The sequence below is a fragment of the Saccostrea echinata genome, unplaced genomic scaffold (genome assembly GCF_033153115.1).
Source record: "Saccostrea echinata isolate AGI-Se365-2 ecotype Australia unplaced genomic scaffold, CSIRO_AGI_Sech_v1 ptg000029l, whole genome shotgun sequence".
Lineage (NCBI taxonomy): Eukaryota > Metazoa > Mollusca > Bivalvia > Ostreida > Ostreidae > Saccostrea > Saccostrea echinata.
This window is the reverse complement of record NW_026889778.1, coordinates 17590558-17611598: the sequence shown is the minus strand read 5'-3', so window position 1 is coordinate 17611598 and position 21041 is coordinate 17590558. Positions and strand designations below refer to the sequence as shown.

Here is a 21041-nt window from a genome sequence, read left to right as displayed (position 1 = left end):
TCATAGAGAAAAAGAAAGATAACTACCACGTATCCAGAGAAATATTATCCTATCTAAACCAAAAGATATCATTAGAAGATAAACGTCTCCTTTTCACACCAAATGAAACCTAAACATCTTTAATAAAACAAATTACGAGAGAATAGTAGTCTGTACGAAAGGAACAAAAGATATACTAAAATATATATCTTATAATTCTTGTGTATCCATTTGTTGTAATATTTAGATGAAATCTGTGAATGAAAATGTTTAAACAACTTAGAATCATACATAAGTATATATCATTATGTGAAACATTAAATTTGAAACGGTACTCCTTAATCACGTAAGAATAAAAGCAGAGGAGATACTCAATGATAGATCATCTCATACAAGACTATAAATATAATGTGATATCGATGAATTTAATTCTGCGATAAAATGATATATAAAATGCAAAAAATATCCAAAAAGAAATGATTATACTACTGTACAAGTGTTCCGTTGCAAAATTGCAAAAATAAATTCAACAATTTAACATTCTCCTTGTGTACTATGTCTACGCAAAATTAGCTTAAATTATCTGCAAAAATACATTATTTAAGGATTATTTTGGTATTCAGATTAAAGGTCTCAACATATAGGTGTTTGCTTTCATTTTAAACCTGATAGACAGAAGCAATTATTTAAAAAAAAATAATTGAAATTGAGATGTATAGGTAGTATCAATTCTTGTTAGTCCCCTACCGGTGAAACCGGAGGGAACTATAGGTTTCCTCTGAGTCTGTCCGTCCGTCCGTCTAGCTGTCCCTCTGTCTGTTTGTCAGTCTGTCCCACTTGGTTTTCCGCACTTTTTTTCTAAACCCTTGCAGATATTGAGCTGAATTTTTGGTATGTGACTTTACGTTGATGAGTTATAGATCAAGTTTGCATTTCGTTCTGCTTCGTTGATTTTTGACGGAATTATGGCATATTCAATTTATAACGGGAACCAGATTACACTTGCCTGAAGGAGACTAGTATTGCTAATGCAATACTCTCAGAATGCTTGTTATTTAATTTTTGTAAAAAAATGGAATTTTATCAAACCAACGGATTCTGACAGAATAAAAAATTCGTGGAACCAACCTCTTGAGATTACCTGTAAAGGAAGACATTGGTGATGACTTCACAGCTTAAAACTTCATGTAAATATTGTCGATTCTACAAATATGTGTAATTCAGACATGTTGATAAAGGGAAATTTTACAGCGTAATTCGATATCACAACTTTTAAAAGCATTCCACAGGGTATTTATCTCATCTCTAGCCATATCTTTCAAGGTCTTGCACTTGTATAAGGCATTTATGCTATCAAGCCTGTACTGGTTTCAATTCATCATACCCGCACTTTCTAAAGAAAATTCGGGTATATTGTTGTTACAATGGTCTGTCCGTCCGTCCGTCTGTCTGTCACACTTTCTTTTTCTTCCTCAAACTCCTTTTTTAAAGCAGTAACCAATTAATCTTTTGGAATATGATTGTTGGTGTCCTTTAGATGTACATTAGAGTTTTGGAATTTTCAGTTTTGCCTTATGGGCAAAATGGGGGCCAAAAATAACTTTTTTTCTGCAAAAACTTAGTTCCTAGAACTCCTCTTACATTTCACACAGTAGCCTAATCATCTTTTTGAAGATGATTGGTGATGCCCTGTAGATGTGAAATAAGGTTTTGGAATTTTTATTTTTACCCTCGGGTTCAAATGGGGGCCGAAAATGATGTTTTTCTAATAAGATCATTTTACGCAGTAGCCTAATCACCTTTTGGGAGATGATTGGTGGTGCCCTGTAGATATGCAATAAGGTTTTGGAAATTTCATTTTCACTCTGGGATGTCAAATGGGGGTCGAAATTTTTTTAAATACAAAAAAGCCCCAGGTTCCCACAACTCCTCTTACATTTTCCGCAGTAGACTAATCATCCTTTGGAAGATGATTAGAAATGTCCTGTAAATGTGCCATAAGGTTTTGGAATTTTCATTTTGACCCCAAGGATCAAATATGGGTCGAAAAATGACGTTTTTTTTTAAATACAAAAGGCCCCTGGTTCCAGATGTCCTCTTAAATTTTACTCAGTAGACCAATCATCTTTTGGAAGATGATTGGTGGTGTCCTGTAGATGTGCTATAAGGTTTCCCTATACACTCCCATGTAAAACTTTGATCGCCTTTTGTGGCACCCACCCTATTGCTTGGGATTATGACAAAATGAATCTACACTATGTAAGGAAGCTTTTATATATTAGTTTAAACTTTTCTGATTCAGTAGTTCTTGAGAGAAAATTTTTGATTTTCAGTAATTCTTATTTCTTCTTAAAGAGGGCTTGACCCTTCCTTTGAACCGCAGGATTCGCTATTAAAAAACTCCAATCTCCTTTACCCAAGGATACTTCGAAGCACTTTTGTTTGAATTAGTCCAGCAGTTCTTCAGAAGGAGATGATATTGTAAAAAACTTTACGACAAAGACAACAACAATGACAGAGATTTCGATCAGAAAAACTTACTTGAGCCTTCAGCTCAAGTGAAATAAATCTAATGGAGTGTGGTGGGTGGGTGGGATGGGGTGGGGAGGGATAATCCTGGAGCGCTTGCCCAATAAAATAATCAATACGTAGACCTTCCTTAATTTTTGGATGCATAGGATAAGTATATATGTTTGAAAGCTTTTTCCAAGTTCCACGAAATTTGGTACTGACTAAATCGACATGAGGGAAAAGTCAAACAACATACAAAATATAATACGTTTTACAAGAAAAATTAACTCTGTTTTTATCGATTTCATAACACCTCTAGTGTTTTTCTTGTTATTTTAATTAAGACAAGCAAATTGAAAGAATTGTGGTCCCCCGCTCTCGGTGTCTCAGTGGATGGGATGCCATTATTATGGCATATTGTAACTGTCTTGTATGTGTGTCCTGTCTTGTATGTGCATTAAACAAAAAAAAAAATCAATTACAGTTATTGAACTAATAACAGTTATGGTAAATATTATTGCTTCTGAAAATTTACATCAAACTTCAAGATCAAGGTCATCAGGTCAAAGATCATAATCAGAAAGGTCAGAGTTACGGGTCAAATATTACAGCACATTCAGAAACACTTTAACACAGGTAATGCACTTGTTAATCATGAACACCCTATCATATGTCATTCAAAAGTAATGACCAAAGTTAAGAGTTTTGACAATTAGGTCAAACATGAAGGTCAAGGTCAAGGGGTCACAAAACATAGCATGTTCGAAGGACCTAGTCACAGGTAATGGTGGGAAAAGAAGAGTCAGAATTGTGTCATCTGGATAGGTTAGGATAAACACAGGTTAATTAAGAAAGACAAAGTTTTTTGCATTTTTATTTTTTCCTGTTGAAACATGTTACTGAATACAATGACTCATTTTTCGCTTAGTCCTGTGATTATCAAATATTACCATCGTAATATTTTTCCTTTCCTCGTTAGTAAAGAAAATCTGGCCCAATAGGGAAAATACATAATTTATTCTTTTTCAAATACAAAAAAAAGTCCAGAGTAAAAACTCCTAAATAATTATCAGTTTGCGTGACTTCTTCAAAACATCATATATCATACACATGTTACACGTTAACATTCATAAACATTCACATTAACTGAAAAAAAATATTCAATTTTAACCAAAGCTATCTACTACATTGTATTTACAAGGATTACTTTGGATAGGTAAGAGATGAATTCATGTTCCTTATCAGTGTTTTATGCCACTTCTATTCCTGTAATATTGTTTCCGAGGTAACCGTAAGCCCTATCAGGGTAATGTTTTGGAGTAGCTCTATAAAATTTTATGGCCTTTATGATTTAACTTGCATGGATAGTGCATCTAAGGATGGACACTTCCAAATTTGCATAGAATGTTGGAACTGACTGAAATTTTCTTGATTGGTAAAGTTTTTTTTTAGCAAGTCCATTTCCAAGTAACTATAAGTCGTACTTAAACCAAACTTGCATAGATATTGATCATGGGATGGACACTAATTAAAATAATATAATGTGAGGTTTGTCTTACTTATAGATAGCATTCGTCGAGGTGAGCTTCGTAATCTTTGATTACCTGTGTTATCTTGACATGTTGCATTACTTATTGAACGACCCTTTACGTCACAAACACATAAACTACTTTTTCCAAAAAAAAAAAAAAAAAAAATCTATTGTTCTAGACGTAAAACAGTGAATATAACATGCATAATGTCTTGCAATTTTATCTATTCATACTTTTAGCGTCAATACCTTACATTACAATGTTTCAAATTGTTTGACTTACATACATGTATAAAGAAGATGGGTGAACAAGGTGAGCGAAATGCTATAGTGTAACAAACATAAAGGTTAAAAATCAAATCTCAGATTCATCAAAATTCTCCTTAATATTTCATCTAACATTGAAGTATACTTTATCCCTAAAATTTGCAAACATCACAAAGATTGAAATTATTTGCCTATGAAATAGCACACACACTCTAAAGAGGGCAAAAAAAAAAAAATCATTTTCTCATACTTTAACGCAATTTTTCTGTACGAGTGAGTCTTCGCTTCATTTTTTTGAAAGTTAATCATAAAAGTTTACGTAAAGATATTCAATTTTTAGTTAACAAAAACCTGGATTGCTAGGGTTCGAATCCCACGACCACATTATAACAAAAAGTATACTTTTTGCCAAGAAATATTTTTCTCTGAAAGGTTTTGTTTATCATAATTTCATAAATCTCGATAATGAGAACTTTACTCTAAATACTTAATTCACAAATTGAATGTTTCTATATATCTGAGGCATTCTGTAAGCCTTGTTCTTCCATTCAAGGGGATTGATTGAGTTAATTACAGTTTTCAACTTCAAGAAAAAAACCTACAATAATATGTCATGGAACTACTTTTTTGTTGAATTATATAATATAAATATAGAATCTTCCTTGATTGGAAATAATTGTGTAACCATTAACGAGTTGTCTTTTTTCCCTTGAGCATTGACAATCTTTTTTATCACATGTTTTCAACATTGCTATTTTATGTTTTGCACTGTTTTATATATATGAATCAACAACAATTAACTTGATCAAATTCATGTAAAACCATTGTGTTGTCACAACAGTGGGTATGAAAAGATATCCATTGAGGCACATCAACTGTATTTCGGAGTAAAGATATAATAAAATAATTTAACACTGTGATATTGTGACAATACTTAAATCATTTTCATATTTCTTTACAGAACGTCACCAATAAAATGAAATTTGTCCTATTTGTACTATTTCTGCTCCCGAGTATAATCGAAGCTATGAAAGATGATGTTAAACCAAAACCAACTAATCATTGTGTGACGGAAATGAATTCCTTTCGTACACTTCTGAATCTTGCCTCACAACTTGTTGAACTTCAGCAAGCTTATTGTAACAAAAGAAAAAGTGTGACAACAGGAGGAATTCAAAGGAAGGGAAATGAAACAGTGTTGGCTACAGAAGAGGATATAAGAGAATTAAAAAAAGAATTGAAATCAATAATGGTTTATACATTTTATCCAAAAGACTGGATAAAATGTATAAACCATATCTACAAATGTATTTGAGGGAATAATTGAACATTCAATTTGTAAACAAACTTGAAATTAATTTTCTTGAAAGAAAAAAATTACTTCGGTGACTTCTACAATTCTGTAGTAAATTATTTATTGATTTCAATTCTTTTTTTAATTCTCTTATATCCCCTGAAAGGTAACAGAGAAAGTAAGGTGTACACAATTTACCCAAAGAAAGGAACTAGATTCCAGGTTTACTGTGATCAAGAGACAGAAAGGGGTGGATGGACGGTAATTAACATGTCTATTTGAATTTTAAACAGCAATACATGTAGATACTTATGATAAAATTACTACTTCCAATTACTTACCATGTAAAAGGTAAGGATAACGAACAGTGATCGATCTAAAAAAATCTAATAACAATTCCAGAGAATTGACATCAATTTAAAATTAGTGATAATTTTTTTTTTACTTTTTCCTTCCTCATTTTAATCCAGGGCTATTGGTCCTTGACAAATTCGAAACATTTTGGTGTAAGCTTCTGTAATTTTTTTTGTTGGTCTTTTAATCGTTTGAGTATCAATTACTTTGTATCCCGAACTGTACATATAAAATTGATCATTGCAATTGGTGGTTTGCAAAGAAGCACATACTGTCATAATATAACTGCAAGGAGCCCAATATCTAATTTAGAAGAACCTTCTTGAAATAAATGAAGAGAGTAGAAGAAATAAAAAAAAAAAGTTGATTGTATTTTTTGGATGCAAATCAGAGTCGCTGTCGAAAAATTCAAGCGGAAAAACTAAATTAATTTTCAAAATAACAACTAAGATTACACAAATTACACACTATTGATGAAGGCTTTTAAGCCTCTCGAAAAAAGTACTTATTTCTTTTATTTATTTAAATTTTAAATTTAAAATAGAATATATAGAGTTTGTCATGCTGAGAAAGCAATTCTTCTATTTAATATGAGTGTTGATTTATGTATATGATTGACGTGAATACAGAAATTAAAAAAAAAAAAAAAAAGGAAAAATACTTTTTTCAAGGTTATACAAAGGAGACAGGACGGATCTGAAAATTTCTTTAGGACCTGGAAAGACTACAAAATTGGATTCGGAAATCTGTCAAATGAGTTTTGGCTAGGTATAATAAATAAAAAAGTTTCTTTATAAATTCACCATTCTTTAAATTAAGATTTTTTTCCGCTTCATTTTTTCTCAAATTTCTCTTCACCCTGATACCTTATTTGTGCTCATACAATTAAAATAAATTTCTAATTGTTAGAATTTTCACGCAGTGGATAAAGAGGTAATAATATTCAAGCAAATATAAATTTATCTCTTTACAAAGCTGTATTCACTTTACATTTAGATTTCCTTGAACACAACTGCTCTCACTGTAATTGCATATAATGTGGAGACTTCACTGTATTCATTTTTATGTCTTCATTTTGTATTTAAAAACTTGTTTCACACTTTATACATGCTCTTTTGGAGTAGATATAGGAAACATTTTAATATATAATTTTTATTATATAATACCGAATGTTTTATACACATAGATATTACAGTGAACCTTGCCCGCATAATTTCTGCGTAGTCAATATTTTTTGGAATATCACCCGTCGTCAAGATGTGGTGAATGTTGCTACGCTGAAGGGCGTGGCTTCATTATTAGCGGGTATTAGTGTTTTTTTTTAACAAATGTTTCTCGACGAATCAGATTCAGCTATTTAATTTACATGAAAGCATAATATTACAGTAAACTGTGTGATGGTGAAATTCAATGATTTCTTCATATCTGTAATTCAGGATGATTTATATGAATACCTATAAAGGAATAAAACCAAGCAGAAATATTGCATAAATAATCGTTCTGCTTTCTCATGCTACATATCTGTCAAAGGGATACTTAAGACGAAGACGCCATTATTGTTGAATATAACGAATGAAAATGATTTGGCAGAAAAGGAGTATAAACATGTAAATTAAACGGGTTTTAAGAAGTCTATCTATGAAAATTGTATGCGATTCATATGAAATTTAAGTAAATTAACCTGGTATGCTTATTCATTTTCATCGTTCTTCTTCTATACTGATGACGTGCATCGTGCTGCACAATTGCCTTCTCTATGTTGCCTTCTCTATGTGGCCTTCTCTATGTGGCCTTCAACTCGACATTTAGATATATCGACGACGTATTGTCAATTAACAATGGTTATTGCAGCCCGGAGGACCGGGCTGCTCTATACATATAAGTTTAAGTGTTGGTATATGGGGATTGAGGTGGGAGAAGTTATTCAGAATTAAAGGTTTTCTAAACATTAAAAAGATTGTTAATCAGAATGTTCTTTCCCTTTATAAATTACGAGATACACAATATATTTACTTCCATAAAGTGAATTTGTAAAAATATAGATGTTTTTCATATTTAATATATAAAGTTGCTTATCATTTACTATCGAAAAAAGACAGGTCCCTTTTTTTAGAACATCGAATTTTACTTATCGCATAAAAACGTAAAAATGTACTTTACACAGTTCGTGTTTTATATTCTTAAAGTGAAAGACATTTTTGAAAATAGGTGAATCATGTGTCTGGTTTCAAATTATATTTTATGCAGCCAACATTTACTTGAGGAATTGATAAAGTTTAAAAGGGTGTCGTTTTTGTTCGATTTTCATCCGACTTTAAGTTTTCAAAATATCGTCTCCATCATTTAGACGCATGCCTTTTTCACACATATCGAAGTGGTTTGATGATCAAGACTCATTTTTATTGTTTATTTATTTCCCGGGCGACAATTGATGGTTACATCAATGTTTTCTTGTTTCCATTCTGATGTCGACACGATATATCCCGGTGAGCTTGAGACACCACAGAGTCTGACACATCTGTTTCATATTTAGATATTTTATTAGAAAAAGACGTTAATAGTAATCTAACAACAGAGCTTAATGATAAAAGTGATGACTTTAACAACGTCGCACTTCCTCTGAACAAACTTTATTGCCCTTTACCATAGGATGCTTCGTAGTAAGTATAGTTGAATCTGGCCCAGTAGTTCTGGAGAAGAAGTCAAAGCGTGAAAAGTTTATAGACAACACAGACACACGAGACACGACAGAAAGTCAGACGCCGGAAACTTTTCGATCAGAAAAGTTCACTTGAAGCTTTGGCTCAGTTGATCTAAAGACGTTCAAGTAGGAAAGACGTGGTTTTTTTTTTAATTAGAAACTACTCAAAAACCTTCATGATTATAATGCTCTAAAAATCTGTCCTTTACAGCCATCCTTATGAAAGATTTCTGAAGGTCCCGATGTCATCTGTTTCATAGATAATAATCATTTTAAAATACTAGAGCTGTTAAGTCATTATTTTTTGTACTTTCACCTGATTTATATAATTAATTTATACAGATAAAATGTAAGCAATAAAATGTATTTCCTTATTTGCACAGTGGGAATAATTGCAATCATTGTAGGAACAAAGGAAATTCTATTCTTTGTATATACATTTTCTATCAGGGGGATATATAATTGAATTTCTTAAAAAAAACTGATATAAGGATCAAATCTTCTAGAATGTCTGCCTTACAAAATGGTTCATTTTTCCTTAGAAATGGTGTTTAAAAAGTAGGCCAAAATTTCACAATCATTTTCTGCATTTGATGATATACAATCAGTTCATTGTTTGGAAAATTCTTTCAAACAACTCATATAATATATTTTGTTAATAGTTCCATATTTTTTAAAAAAGTTACTTTGAATTACTTAGAACGAGAGAATATAAACTCCTTTTCAATAATAAGAAAAAAAATATTACAGGGAATGAGAAAATCCACACAATTACAGAATCAGGCAATTACAAGCTGCGCATCGATATGGGGGACTTTTCCCCAAATTCTCGTCATGCAATATACAGAACATTTAAGGTTGGAAATGAAAGATCTGGATATGTTTTGAAAGTCTCAGGTTTCAGTGGAAACGGTGGTAAGTTATTTGCGTGATCATTCTCAGTTTATTTTTTATCAGAAAACTTAATACTTTTTTTTTTTTTATAAATATAAACTTTGTTATTTAGGCGACTCATTGTCTAGCCATAATGGTGCAAAATTTGTCACTAAAGATCGTAATGATGGACGTGGTTGTGCAAAGAAATTAAAGGGCGGATGGTGGTACATAAACTGTCATACCTCTAATTTGAATGGTCAATACCTGAAAGGAGAGCATAAATCCTATGCTAACGGTGTTAACTGGTATTACTGGAAAGGACATCATTATTCCCTGAGGTTTACTGAAATAAAAATCAGAAAAGCAAACTTTTGTAAATCAAATTAAGAAATGAGCACATAATGTGCAGAAAAAAGTATTCAAAATAAAAACAAAACATGCCAAAGAAAATTTAATTTTCGTTTGTCTTTTTTTTTTTATCTCAATTTTCTATATTATTTGTTGTAAATACAAATTTACATATTTTATGTCTATATTATGTATTGTCCTCAGTTATATCTAATCATAGACTTAAAAAAAAAAAAAAACAAATTTTATGAAACATAGATCAAGCTTGATTTCATACTCTTAAAAAAGAGATTAACAGTATAACTAATACAGCTCTACTTTGAAATAATAAAATCAAACAGTAAGAAAAAAAACCATGAAAGCTATTGTTAATAAAGGAATTTGATATGACACTTGTTTGAAACAATCAATATTGTCCACTGTTCTACTTTAAGCATACTGAAGGCCTAATTTATTGGTATTGCCCAACTCTTTATGTCATTTTATGATTGTAAAATTTGTGAATTGTGAATTAGACAAAAAAAAAAAAAAAAAAAAAAAGAATAGCTTTCAGTTTTTCTGACACAAAATCGTGATAAACATGAACTTCATCATGAAAATGAAGCGTGCAAGTGCTCATGCTCAAAATGAAATGAAATACTCAAAATTGAGAACAGGGAAAACAAATCCTCGAAACTACAGAGGTTGATTGCTAGAATGTTGTCTTAAGTATGTATTAGTGTTACTTTGGAAATATTTTTGAAAATGAAACAGATAATTATATGATCAATAATTCTTAACTCTCTGATTGGCTGTGTTCTACAATTGAAAAAAAAAAAAAAGAACACCCTTTCTTCTATGTTGAACTAAAAATAAAGTTAGAACTTTCAAAATAAAAAAAATAGTTTTGAAGAGGCATTTCTCCTGCATCCGCCTTCCGTCCAGATGAACATAAAAGCACAGAGAATCAGGGATGGGATGGGATCCCCTCTTCTCCCCCACATTTTTTCTGAACTTTATTTTCAAACTATCAATTTAGCACGAAAATGTTCATTGAAAGTTTCGTTGCCCCCTACCTTCTGATACAGAATTGTCTAATCCCTCCGTCTTAAATTGATCCTACCCCCTATACCCCCAATAAGTAAATTGAATAGCCTATGAATAAAACCTAACGTACTTAGTTCTTTATACATTCGCACATGTTTATTTTAACTCTGCTTTTCTCACTGCGTTTAGCTAGGCATTCAGCAATGTAAGATGACATGGCTTGCTTAACGAATTTATTGTTCTCCCAAAGTACAAGTAGGTCAATTATCGTGTTGACCTAAAAAACAGCAATGATTGAAAAATATTTTCATTATCGTTGGTAATTGAATAAAAGACAAACTTGTTATTTTTTAGTCATGTTTGCTAGATAAAAATAAAGGTTTTAAAACTGTGAATGAATTTTGTTTTAAATTATTAATCTTGGAGTCAGGTTCCTTGCAGGAAGTATCCTCTATCGATCAATCACTGAAATTCGTTTTAAATGTAATGGTAAAGAAAGGAATTATTGGTTATATTATTTACATGAATAAGAAGAGAATTTTAGACTACCAACTTCCCAAACTTTACTAAATACATATATTAAGAGTTTTTCAAACATGCTATCGAAGCTTCGTTTAAAATAGCTATTATTGTATAATTTTTATTTCATTTGTTTTTACCAGTCTTTGGAGTTTTTCAACATCGGGTCATAAAATATTTCTTTACAATAGACATAGAATGTCAAATGAAATCATTGATATACTGATTGAAAAGATGATTTGCATTCTTGTCACTTTTTCTAAAAGTAATTTCAGTAGCTTGATAGGACAACTTTCATTGTCTACAGCATACACTCTGTCATTTATGTTGTTTTGTGATTTTTATTTTATAGAGTTTTGTGGAGGGGAATTGCTGATTCCCCATTTCATCAGAAGTGAACTTGAAGCTGTGAATCCTGAGCTGGTGATACCATTGGGAACAAAGTATATTATCAAGAAGTACCATACAATATGAGACAGAAATGCGAGCTGGAAATATTCGTACATTTTCTCGAGGTTATGTCTTTGTTGATCTGCTTGTATGAAGAGGGCCTTGATAAGCACAGTGTTTGTTGCTTAAAGAGACTCTCCAACATTCCGTTGTAAATGCGAAATTACTTGTCGATGACTATGTTGGTGTTACGTCTGATGTCCTCAAATTGATAGCAGCACGGGTGCTTATCAAGGAATTCTTGTCATAGAGTCGCTCATCATCAGGATGTTTATATTTTGGTTTAGCTTCACAATAAAATATGGATAAACGAGACAGTGACTAAGACAGCTAGACAGTGTGCATGTCCGGGGCACCCAGTAATCCTCCAGATTCTACTCTAGAAAACTATTAATTAGAGTGTTTGGACAATATTCAAGGATTTCAAAATTGTGGGATGTATAATTTATACTGTATATTTATAAATTTTTATCTTTCAATTCTACAATTTTCAGGGTAAATGCATTATTGCTTATTGATATTTTTTTCAGTTCTGCATGTTTCTTTTTAATGATTTATTAGTTGCTACTTTTTTGTTCTAACTTTTTATTTGTTTTGTTTGGGTGATTCGATTTTGTGGCTACCTTGAAATATTTTCATCCTCCAAGCTGTATTTCCTTTGGTATAATTTTTGCTTGCCTTGAATCAAACAACTCGGTCATTCTTCATCAGTTACAGTTTTGTATCTCTAGAAATTTTTTTCTGATAAATTTATTTTCAGTATTGATATTATGATTTTTTTTCATTGTCATTTTTACTTTGTGAGTAAAAATCGATTATATAATTCAGGATTTCTTTATGTTGTAACAATATTTTCAGAGAACTAACTAGCAGCTGATAACTTGTATACCTCGACGGTTTGCTAAACAATTTATATTAATTTCTACACTTAATTATCTTTCCAACGACACTATCAGCACCAGTCCAAACCAAAGATAGATGCTTTTTAAAGAAGGTCCCTTAGATAAAATGTTTAATTGAGCCCCGAAAAAAAGTAGATGTTGGGTGAAAGTTACCGAAGTACCTAATTTCAAATGTTTAAAGGAAAGGTATGTAAGCATAATTTCAATTATTTTTTTGATTTTCAATTTTTAATGGCGGGGCTTTAATGATTACATGGTAAAAAAGCAATAATTCTTTGACAATCTTCTCCTTTTCTCCTGGGTATTAAGCCGATGAACTAAGAGTATAGTTATGATATTTAAGGGTGCCTCTTCCAAAATTGTGAATTTTATGGCCCCTGGGTGAGGGTTCTGGTGTTAGGGCAGGGCTCTAATGATTACATAGTGAAAATGCATAAATTTTTTGATAATCCTCTGCTCTCTTCGGGGTATTAAGTAAGCTTACTAAATGTAAAGTTATGATGAGCAAGTGTGTCTCTTTCGAAATTGTGAATTTCATGGCCTCTGGTTTAAAACATGAACCCAATTTAATTGTGGCAAAGCTGTTGCATGATACTCAGGTGACCTATAAGGCCCATGGGCCTCTTGAATATTCAAGTGTAACGTGCAAAAGAAGTAAACAGGATTTTACAGTTGTTTAACTTCAAAAAATGACACATAATGCTTTTCTTAAGAAATGCTTAGCTTTAAATGATAAAATAAAACTTTGTCATGAGGAAGAGAATTTCCAGCCCTTTCTCTGAAACCAACGTACCAGTCGTATCCACTACAAAATTCGCAAAATGGTGATTTTAATTTTGACTGTTGATATCCTTGAATTCATAACTAATATGACTATGGCATGCCTCGTTTTAAAAATCATTTGTATGTAGAACATGCTCTTGCATATCGAATCAACTGGGAGACATAAACCCTATGATTGTAATTGAGGTATATTACTACATAAATAAGGGAAGTTGAGTTGATGATAGAAAAGTTGAAGTCATAACTAATTATCAAAGTTTTGTTGTAAGTTTGCAGTTATTGTTTTTTTTCCATGTTAAACATCCAAATATGAAACAACGGGGCGGGACATTTTGAGAGGGGAAGGTGGGGATGAAAATCAAAAGATTAATTTATCTGGCCAAAGGAAGGATATTTTTCTCGGTAATTCTCGCTACGATAGATATAGGTCTAATCTTAAATGGAGTTCTGTGTGCCCTTGGTAACTTTGCCTTCCGTATGGTCTTTCTGGTGAAAGAAACGAAATGATTCTCAGTTATAGCTAAAAGCTGACAAAATTTTGAAAATTTCATTAACCTAATTGATAAATGCAGAAACTGTTCTTTTTTTAACATTCCCTCTTTCAAAAACACTTATTTCGATAACGAGCTAATGATCACATTAGATGTCAAAAGAGCAATAGATTAACAAAATACTTTTTGATTATTTTGCTGAAAAGCAAAATCTGCATTGATTTGAAAATCAAGGAGTAAATACACTTTGAGGTAAAAAATTATCTGGAGCTCTGAATGTAATTATGGAAATATAAGTCACATTTCCAGAGAAGGCAGTAACTTAAATACAACTTTTCAATATAAACACTAACACACCTCAATTAATTTGTTTCCACACATTGTTGCAGTTATGAGACTACAACTTTTAAAAAATAAGTACAGAGTAAAAAGGTGGCTTGAATACAAGGGGTACCAAGGAACATTAGGCCTGTGCATAGTCGATCTGCCTAGCAAGTAAACTTGTACTCATAGGTATTCAAGACACTCATTCATTACACACTTGAAAGTAATATAGAGAAAGAAATGTACATTAATGCAAGTAATTACACTTTATTCAAAATTGATAATTAGTTACTGATAATTTAGGCATGCATGCATTCATTTTCAGAATCATTCTAAACCGACTTGCCCTAGTACTTGATATATTTAACATTTCCACAATCTTCTAAATTAGGTCAAACAAAATGGAAAGAAAATACAAAACCAGATATATAAATAAATAGATAAATAAATAAATAAATAAATATATATATATTGTTGTCCCTACAAATATCTTTCTATATATTTGTTACTAATAAAAAGTCCAACTAAAGAAATGTTTATTGCATGTGTCTAACAATTTCATTGTTGACCGGCCTGCCAGTTCAACATAAGAATTGTTAGACCACAACGTCACAAGTAATTAATTGTCGTTCAATATTGGTGACACAGAAATAGCCGAAGTTTAGAGCTGCAAGAGTTGTCGTTTGTTATATGAAAGAGTATGTTTTGTGATAAATGATTTTTGTTATGTAATAATTTTATTATTAATCTGTTCATTTGCTCCAATTGTTTTATTTTTATTGATCAAGCCAAAATTTTCCAAAGAAAGTAATTGATTGTATATTGATTAAATCTGTTCAGATGTTTTCATTTTAATTATTCTATCTGAAGTGAAGGGTATAACAAAACAGAAATAGACTGGGATTCGGGCAATGTATGATCTGTTGGGCCTGAAGATGAAATGCTGCCTGCGGCCTCAGGCAGCATTTTCACCTTCAGGTCCAACAAATCATATGTTGCCCTCACACCCAGTCAATAACTGTATAATAATAGCAGCATATTATTATACAATGTAAAAAACAGGTGGTACAATCAATCTGACTGACAAACTTGTACTCTAAATATTCAAGATAGCCATTTATATTTTATATTTAATAGGGAAAAAAGAAAAAGAAAGAAATGCACATTACGAATTATTATGTACTTAACACAAAAAAGAACTTGATGAAATGAGTTACTGCTATTTTATATTCCATTTTTAGAATTATTTACTGACTTAAACCAATATTTACAAGACAAGCATTCTATGAATTTTATAACCCAGTCACTACATTATTATAACTATATCACAACATAACATTGCCAAGTCATTGTATAATGTTACCCAATAAATACAGTAAATATCCTAGTTACCGTATATCATAACCAAGTCACTATACTACATAACCCAGCCACTACATTACATAAGCCAAGTCACTGAGCAACAAAATCCGGTAACTAAAAAGCCCAGAAACTGTACATAACCCAGTCACTGCACTACATAACCCAGTTACTGTACACGATAACCCAGTCACTGTACAACATAACCCAGTCACTGCACAACATAACCAATTCACTACACTACATAACCCAGCCACTGTACAACATAACCCAGTAACTGTACAACATAACCCAGTCACTACACTACATAACCCAGTCACTGTACAACATAACCCAGTCACTACACTACATAACCCAGTCAGTACACTACATGACCCAGTCACTGTACAACATTACCCAGTCACTACACTACGTAACCCAGTCACTGTACAACATAACCCAGTCACTTTACAACATAACCCAGTCACTGTACAGCATAACCCAGTCACTGTACAACATAACCTAGTCACTACACTACATAACCCAGTCACTACACTACATGACCCAGTCACTGTACAACATAACCCAGTCACTTCACCACATAACCCAGTCACTACACTACATAACCCAATCATTGTACAACATAATCTAGTCACTGTACAACATAATCTAGTCACTGTACAACATAACCCAGTCACTGCACAACATAACCCAGTCACTTCAATACATAACCCAGTCACTACACTACATAACCCAGTCATTGTACAACATAATCTAGTCACTGTACAACATAATCTAGTCACTGTACAACATAACCCAGTCACTGCACAACATAACCCAGTCACTGCATTACATAACCCAATCAGTACACTACATAACCCAGTCACTGTACAACATTACCCAGACACTACAGTACATAACCCAGTCACTGTACAACATATCCCAGTCACTGTACAACATAACCCAGTCACTTTACAACATAACCCAGTTACTGTACAACATAACCCAGTCACTGTACAACATAACCTAGTCACTACACTACATAACCCAGTCACTACACTACATAACCCAGTCACTGTACAACATAACCCAGTCACTTCACCACATAACCCAGTCACTACACTACATAACCCAGTCATTGTACAACATAATCTAGTCACTGTACAACATAATCTAGTCACTGTACAACATAACCCAGTCACTTCACTACATAACCCAGTCACTGCACAACATAACCCAGTCACTACACTATATAACCCAGATACTACACTACATAACCCAGTCACTACACAACATAACCCAGTCACTGTACACCATAACCCAGTCACTACACTACATAAGCCAGTCACTACACAACATAACCCAGTCACTGTACAACATAACCCATACACTGTACAACATAACCCAGTCACTGCATTACATAACCCAGTCACTGCACAACATGACCCAGTCATTGTACAACATAACTAAGTCACTGAACAACATAACCCAGTAACTACACTACATAACCCAGTCACTATACACCATAACCCGGTCACTACACAGTGCAACTCAGTCACTGTTCACCATAAATCAGTCAATGTTACCATAACCCAGTCACTGTAGAACATAACCCAGTCACTGTTCATCATAATCCCGTCGCTGCACTACATAACCTAGTCACTGTAAAACATAACCCAGTCACTGTACAACATAACCCAGTCACTGAACAACATAACCCAGTCACTACACTACATAACCCAGTCATTGTACAACATAATCTAGTCACTGTACAACATAATCTAGTCACTGTACAACATAACCCAGTCACTGCACAACATAACCCAGTCACTGAACAACATAACCCAGTCACAGAACAAAATAACCCAGTCACCGTACAACATATCCCAGATATAAGATAAACAATAAAATGTCTTTCTTAGTTATAAGTACAGGAATTAACGTTGCAGCGCCATTGCAGTTTAAATAAACATAACCCACTTATGCGGGTTATGTATTTTTTCTGTACAAGCTGCACCATTTATCACCATACTAACTAACAAAGAATAAATTATTGTTTTATTGTATGGCATAATTAATTTTTAGAATGTACACATAAAACTCTGATTTAATATATTGTACAGTCTCTTATAGATGGAGATCCTTTACTGAACACTCTGTTGATGAACATCTTGCATCAGCCTCTTCATAAGGCAATCCTGTTTTTGTGCAAATAAGATAAACGATTGCTTCCTTTAGTAAAATGAGTGAGAAATAGTGAACTGCCATTCTGAAAAAAGAAAATTCTTTTTAAAATAATAGATGTTTACAGCTATTCTAACTAGAAGAGGAAGTACACTCATAAATTGATAAACTGCATAAAAAACATATATTTGGTGTGCTTAAAAAAATAAAAAATACTAAGCATACATACAGTGGACTATTTATTAAGATACTTTCCAATTCTTCATTTTTAAGATTTTGGAAGGTTCTGTATCGAGTGAAAATTGATCTGGAAATATATTTATAATTTTATGTAAACATGGTAAAAATGTAACTGAAAAGAACTGGAAATAAGATCATAAATGACAAAGAAATACCAATTGAATACAGTTCTAATTTCTAATGCATTCATGGCTTCAAAAGAAAATATATACATTTGTGGTATCTCTCTATTATATAAACATGCAGAGAGCAAATATCTTCATACCTGTATGAAGTTTTTTGAAGGTCATAGGTCATTACGCGACCTAATCACAAAGCGCAGTAATATCTACATAAAAAGACTTACTCCACTAAGCAATATAGCATGTTTTTCATGCATAAAAATGTACAAAATACGCAAGTAAAATAATAATCATTTTATTTACAATGTAAACGAGTATTTAATACAGTTCTTGATTGATTTTACATAGAGAATAGGCAACTACGTGTTATAAGTTTCATGTCTGAGCTGCATAGTCTCAATGCGACGTTTACCCTTATTTTTCTCGCAGACCTCTGAATGCAATAATTTTTTTTCATTAAACTTTACTCACAATAAATTTGAAAATCTGTTGAAAAATATCAATGCAATCACGCCACAAACAGCTGACAAACACTGCACTTTGGAAGTTCGGTAGGCACACCTCCATCATCGAGATTGTTGTGACGTTGTCTTAACAATGTAAGCTGTCGCCAGTGTCTCCATGTCAACATCATAAATTAATGAATATGCCTTACTGAAATCGTAGATTTTATGTTTTTGATCAAATTTTGTACTTGATTTCAAGTTATCTGGTCCGGACAAGTGTCTCCATCCATCCCTTTCCGACCGAAATTCCTCCAACTTTTTATTATCAAACATCGGACGTGTTTCTTGTGTTTTTTTAACATCGAATATGGGATCTCATGAATACAAAAATTCCAAGACACCTATATGCTCACTATAATTGATCACAAGTAGCCTTTCACAGAATATTCCCTTCAAAACAGAATCCTTTGCCAGATGAATTTGAAGCGTAACCGCTTCTCAAGCCGATTTACACCTAGCGTAATTTGTCAAAATCTACGACGTACAGTTAGTGCAATATTTATATTCGATTACATTCGATTGTCCGTCTCAAATGTATATATAAGTAATAAATAACAAGTTTAAAAACTTCAATGGGAATTGAAGTGGGTCGGTACGTGATCAAATCTTCTGAGAAGGCCTTCGGCCTTCACAGGATTTGATCACGTGACCGACCCACTTCAATTCCCATTGAAGTTTTTAAACTTGTTATTTATTTCTTAAATAAATATCTGTAAATTCATACCCATGCAAAGGTTTGCTGCAAAACATTTCATTTTGGAGAACTGTTTGTAGATGCTCCATTTCCTGTTAAAAGAAAGTCATCATATTGCCCATTGAGATGTAAATGAAATATATTTTTGAACTGCACATATCTTAAGTTACAATCAAAAGCTTTCATAATTATTTCATTGTAATTTTGGATATGATAACATTTAAATGCAAATAGATACACTATTAATTCAAATATAATTCTTCTTTTAATTCTTACCTGAGAACTTAAAAATTTTCTTCCAAAGAAGTACTGTTTAATGTATTTCTCATACATATCTGCCGGACTCTTTACAAACATATGATGGCGGACATGATCAGCTTCACCACTGAAAAATTTAAGTGGAAAGGGAGTTGTATATGTACCTAAGGCTTTATCTAAATACTTCTTATGATAGAAAAGTGTATACAATTTCATCAAATTAATATCATATTTGTATGGAAACATCAACAAAACAAATTACCATTCACTAATTTTGCAGTTCATTATTTTTGTCAGAGCACCTACTACACTGTTCATCTGCAAAAAGAATATCAATAATATGTATTGTAGGAAACTATTTAATTATGTTGATTAAACATGAATAATGTATCAAACTTTCTTATACTCACATGACTGTTAATATAATCTGTATCTATTACTGAAAATAAAGAGCTTTTTATTAAAATTTTCAGCAAATAACATAGCAATATATTTGTCTGAACATAGTAAAGTACATATGAACTACCCACCAGAAGAGTGTGTCATGACACCAGCCTCTTGTACCTCCTCTTCCTCATTTTCAGTGTCCTCTTTTTCCCTGCATATTTATTACATCAAGTTTGTTAACAGTAATTCTTTTACCATGCAAATGAAGTCTTTAATAATATCAATATATTGCAAATAAGTTTTTTTGAGCAAATGTTCTTTTCATTTATCTGCAAAACAATCTATAAGTTGTTTTGCCAAAGCTTAGCATTTCTGTATTTGAAATATCAATGGCTTAAATAAATAGTATACAGACTCAGCTACATGCACTCACATATTTTCACTCTGTATCTGGTTCTTTGTTTCACAAGTAAGTCTACATTAGCATAAAATGATATAAGTTTAGATTATTAATTCCAAGTAGCAAAAATTCACAATTTTCCATACCCCATAGATAGAGTTTAATAATTATCATTAGAAAGATTGTTGTCCTTTAAACGTATAAACTAAAAAAAAATGATTGAATATATTTACACTTACTTGCAATCATCCGTACTTAAATACGTTTCTTTGACAGATAGATATCTAAAGAAAAAAAATTAAAAATCATTTCCATACTTTTCGTCGGGAAATTTACAACAGAATTGTAAATATTCAGAAATTGATTGGTTTTATTATCCTTCCTATAATTCCATTACTAGGTGATCATATTGTTCTAAAATAATAATCATACTAGATTGATAAAGACATATCAAGATGCTTTAATGAAAATCACAAGAAAACAAGTAAATCATTTAAAATTGAGTTAAATAACAACTATAATGTAATGCATAATTCAATGCAAGTTTTAGTAAACT

General features: G+C 32.0%; 2 protein-coding genes across 2 annotated transcripts in view; one reads left to right on the top strand and one right to left on the bottom strand.

Moving 5' to 3' along the window:
• Nucleotides 1-5315: 5315 nt before the first annotated feature.
• LOC133195039 (ficolin-1-A-like) overlaps nt 5316-21041 on the top strand; it is a 186743-nt gene continuing 171017 nt past the window's right edge. Inside the window, exons 1-4 of the mRNA XM_061330925.1 lie at nt 5316-5574; nt 5749-5843; nt 6608-6704; nt 9388-9552. Of these exons, the coding sequence (XP_061186909.1) occupies nt 5316-5574; nt 5749-5843; nt 6608-6704; nt 9388-9552 (616 nt within the window). The remainder of the gene's footprint in view (nt 5575-5748; nt 5844-6607; nt 6705-9387; nt 9553-21041) is intronic.
• On the bottom strand, nt 17817-20636 carry LOC133194240 (uncharacterized). The gene is made up of 8 exons (XM_061330238.1): nt 20632-20636; nt 20229-20296; nt 20109-20137; nt 19961-20016; nt 19717-19825; nt 19471-19532; nt 18108-18185; nt 17817-17963 (listed from the first exon to the last, which is right to left on the bottom strand). The coding sequence occupies exons 1-8, from the start codon at nt 20634-20636 to the stop codon at nt 17822-17824; spliced, it is 549 nt and encodes a 182-aa protein (XP_061186222.1). The 3' UTR covers nt 17817-17821.

Coding starts and splice junctions, on each gene's coding strand:
- LOC133194240 (XM_061330238.1), bottom strand. Junction 19,826..19,960: donor AACTGCAAAATTAGTGAATG/GTAATTTGTTTT, acceptor TAAATTTTTCAG/TGGTGAAGCTGATCATGTCC. Junction 17,964..18,107: donor ATCTTAATAAATAGTCCACT/GTATGTATGCTT, acceptor TTCTTTTTTCAG/AATGGCAGTTCACTATTTCT.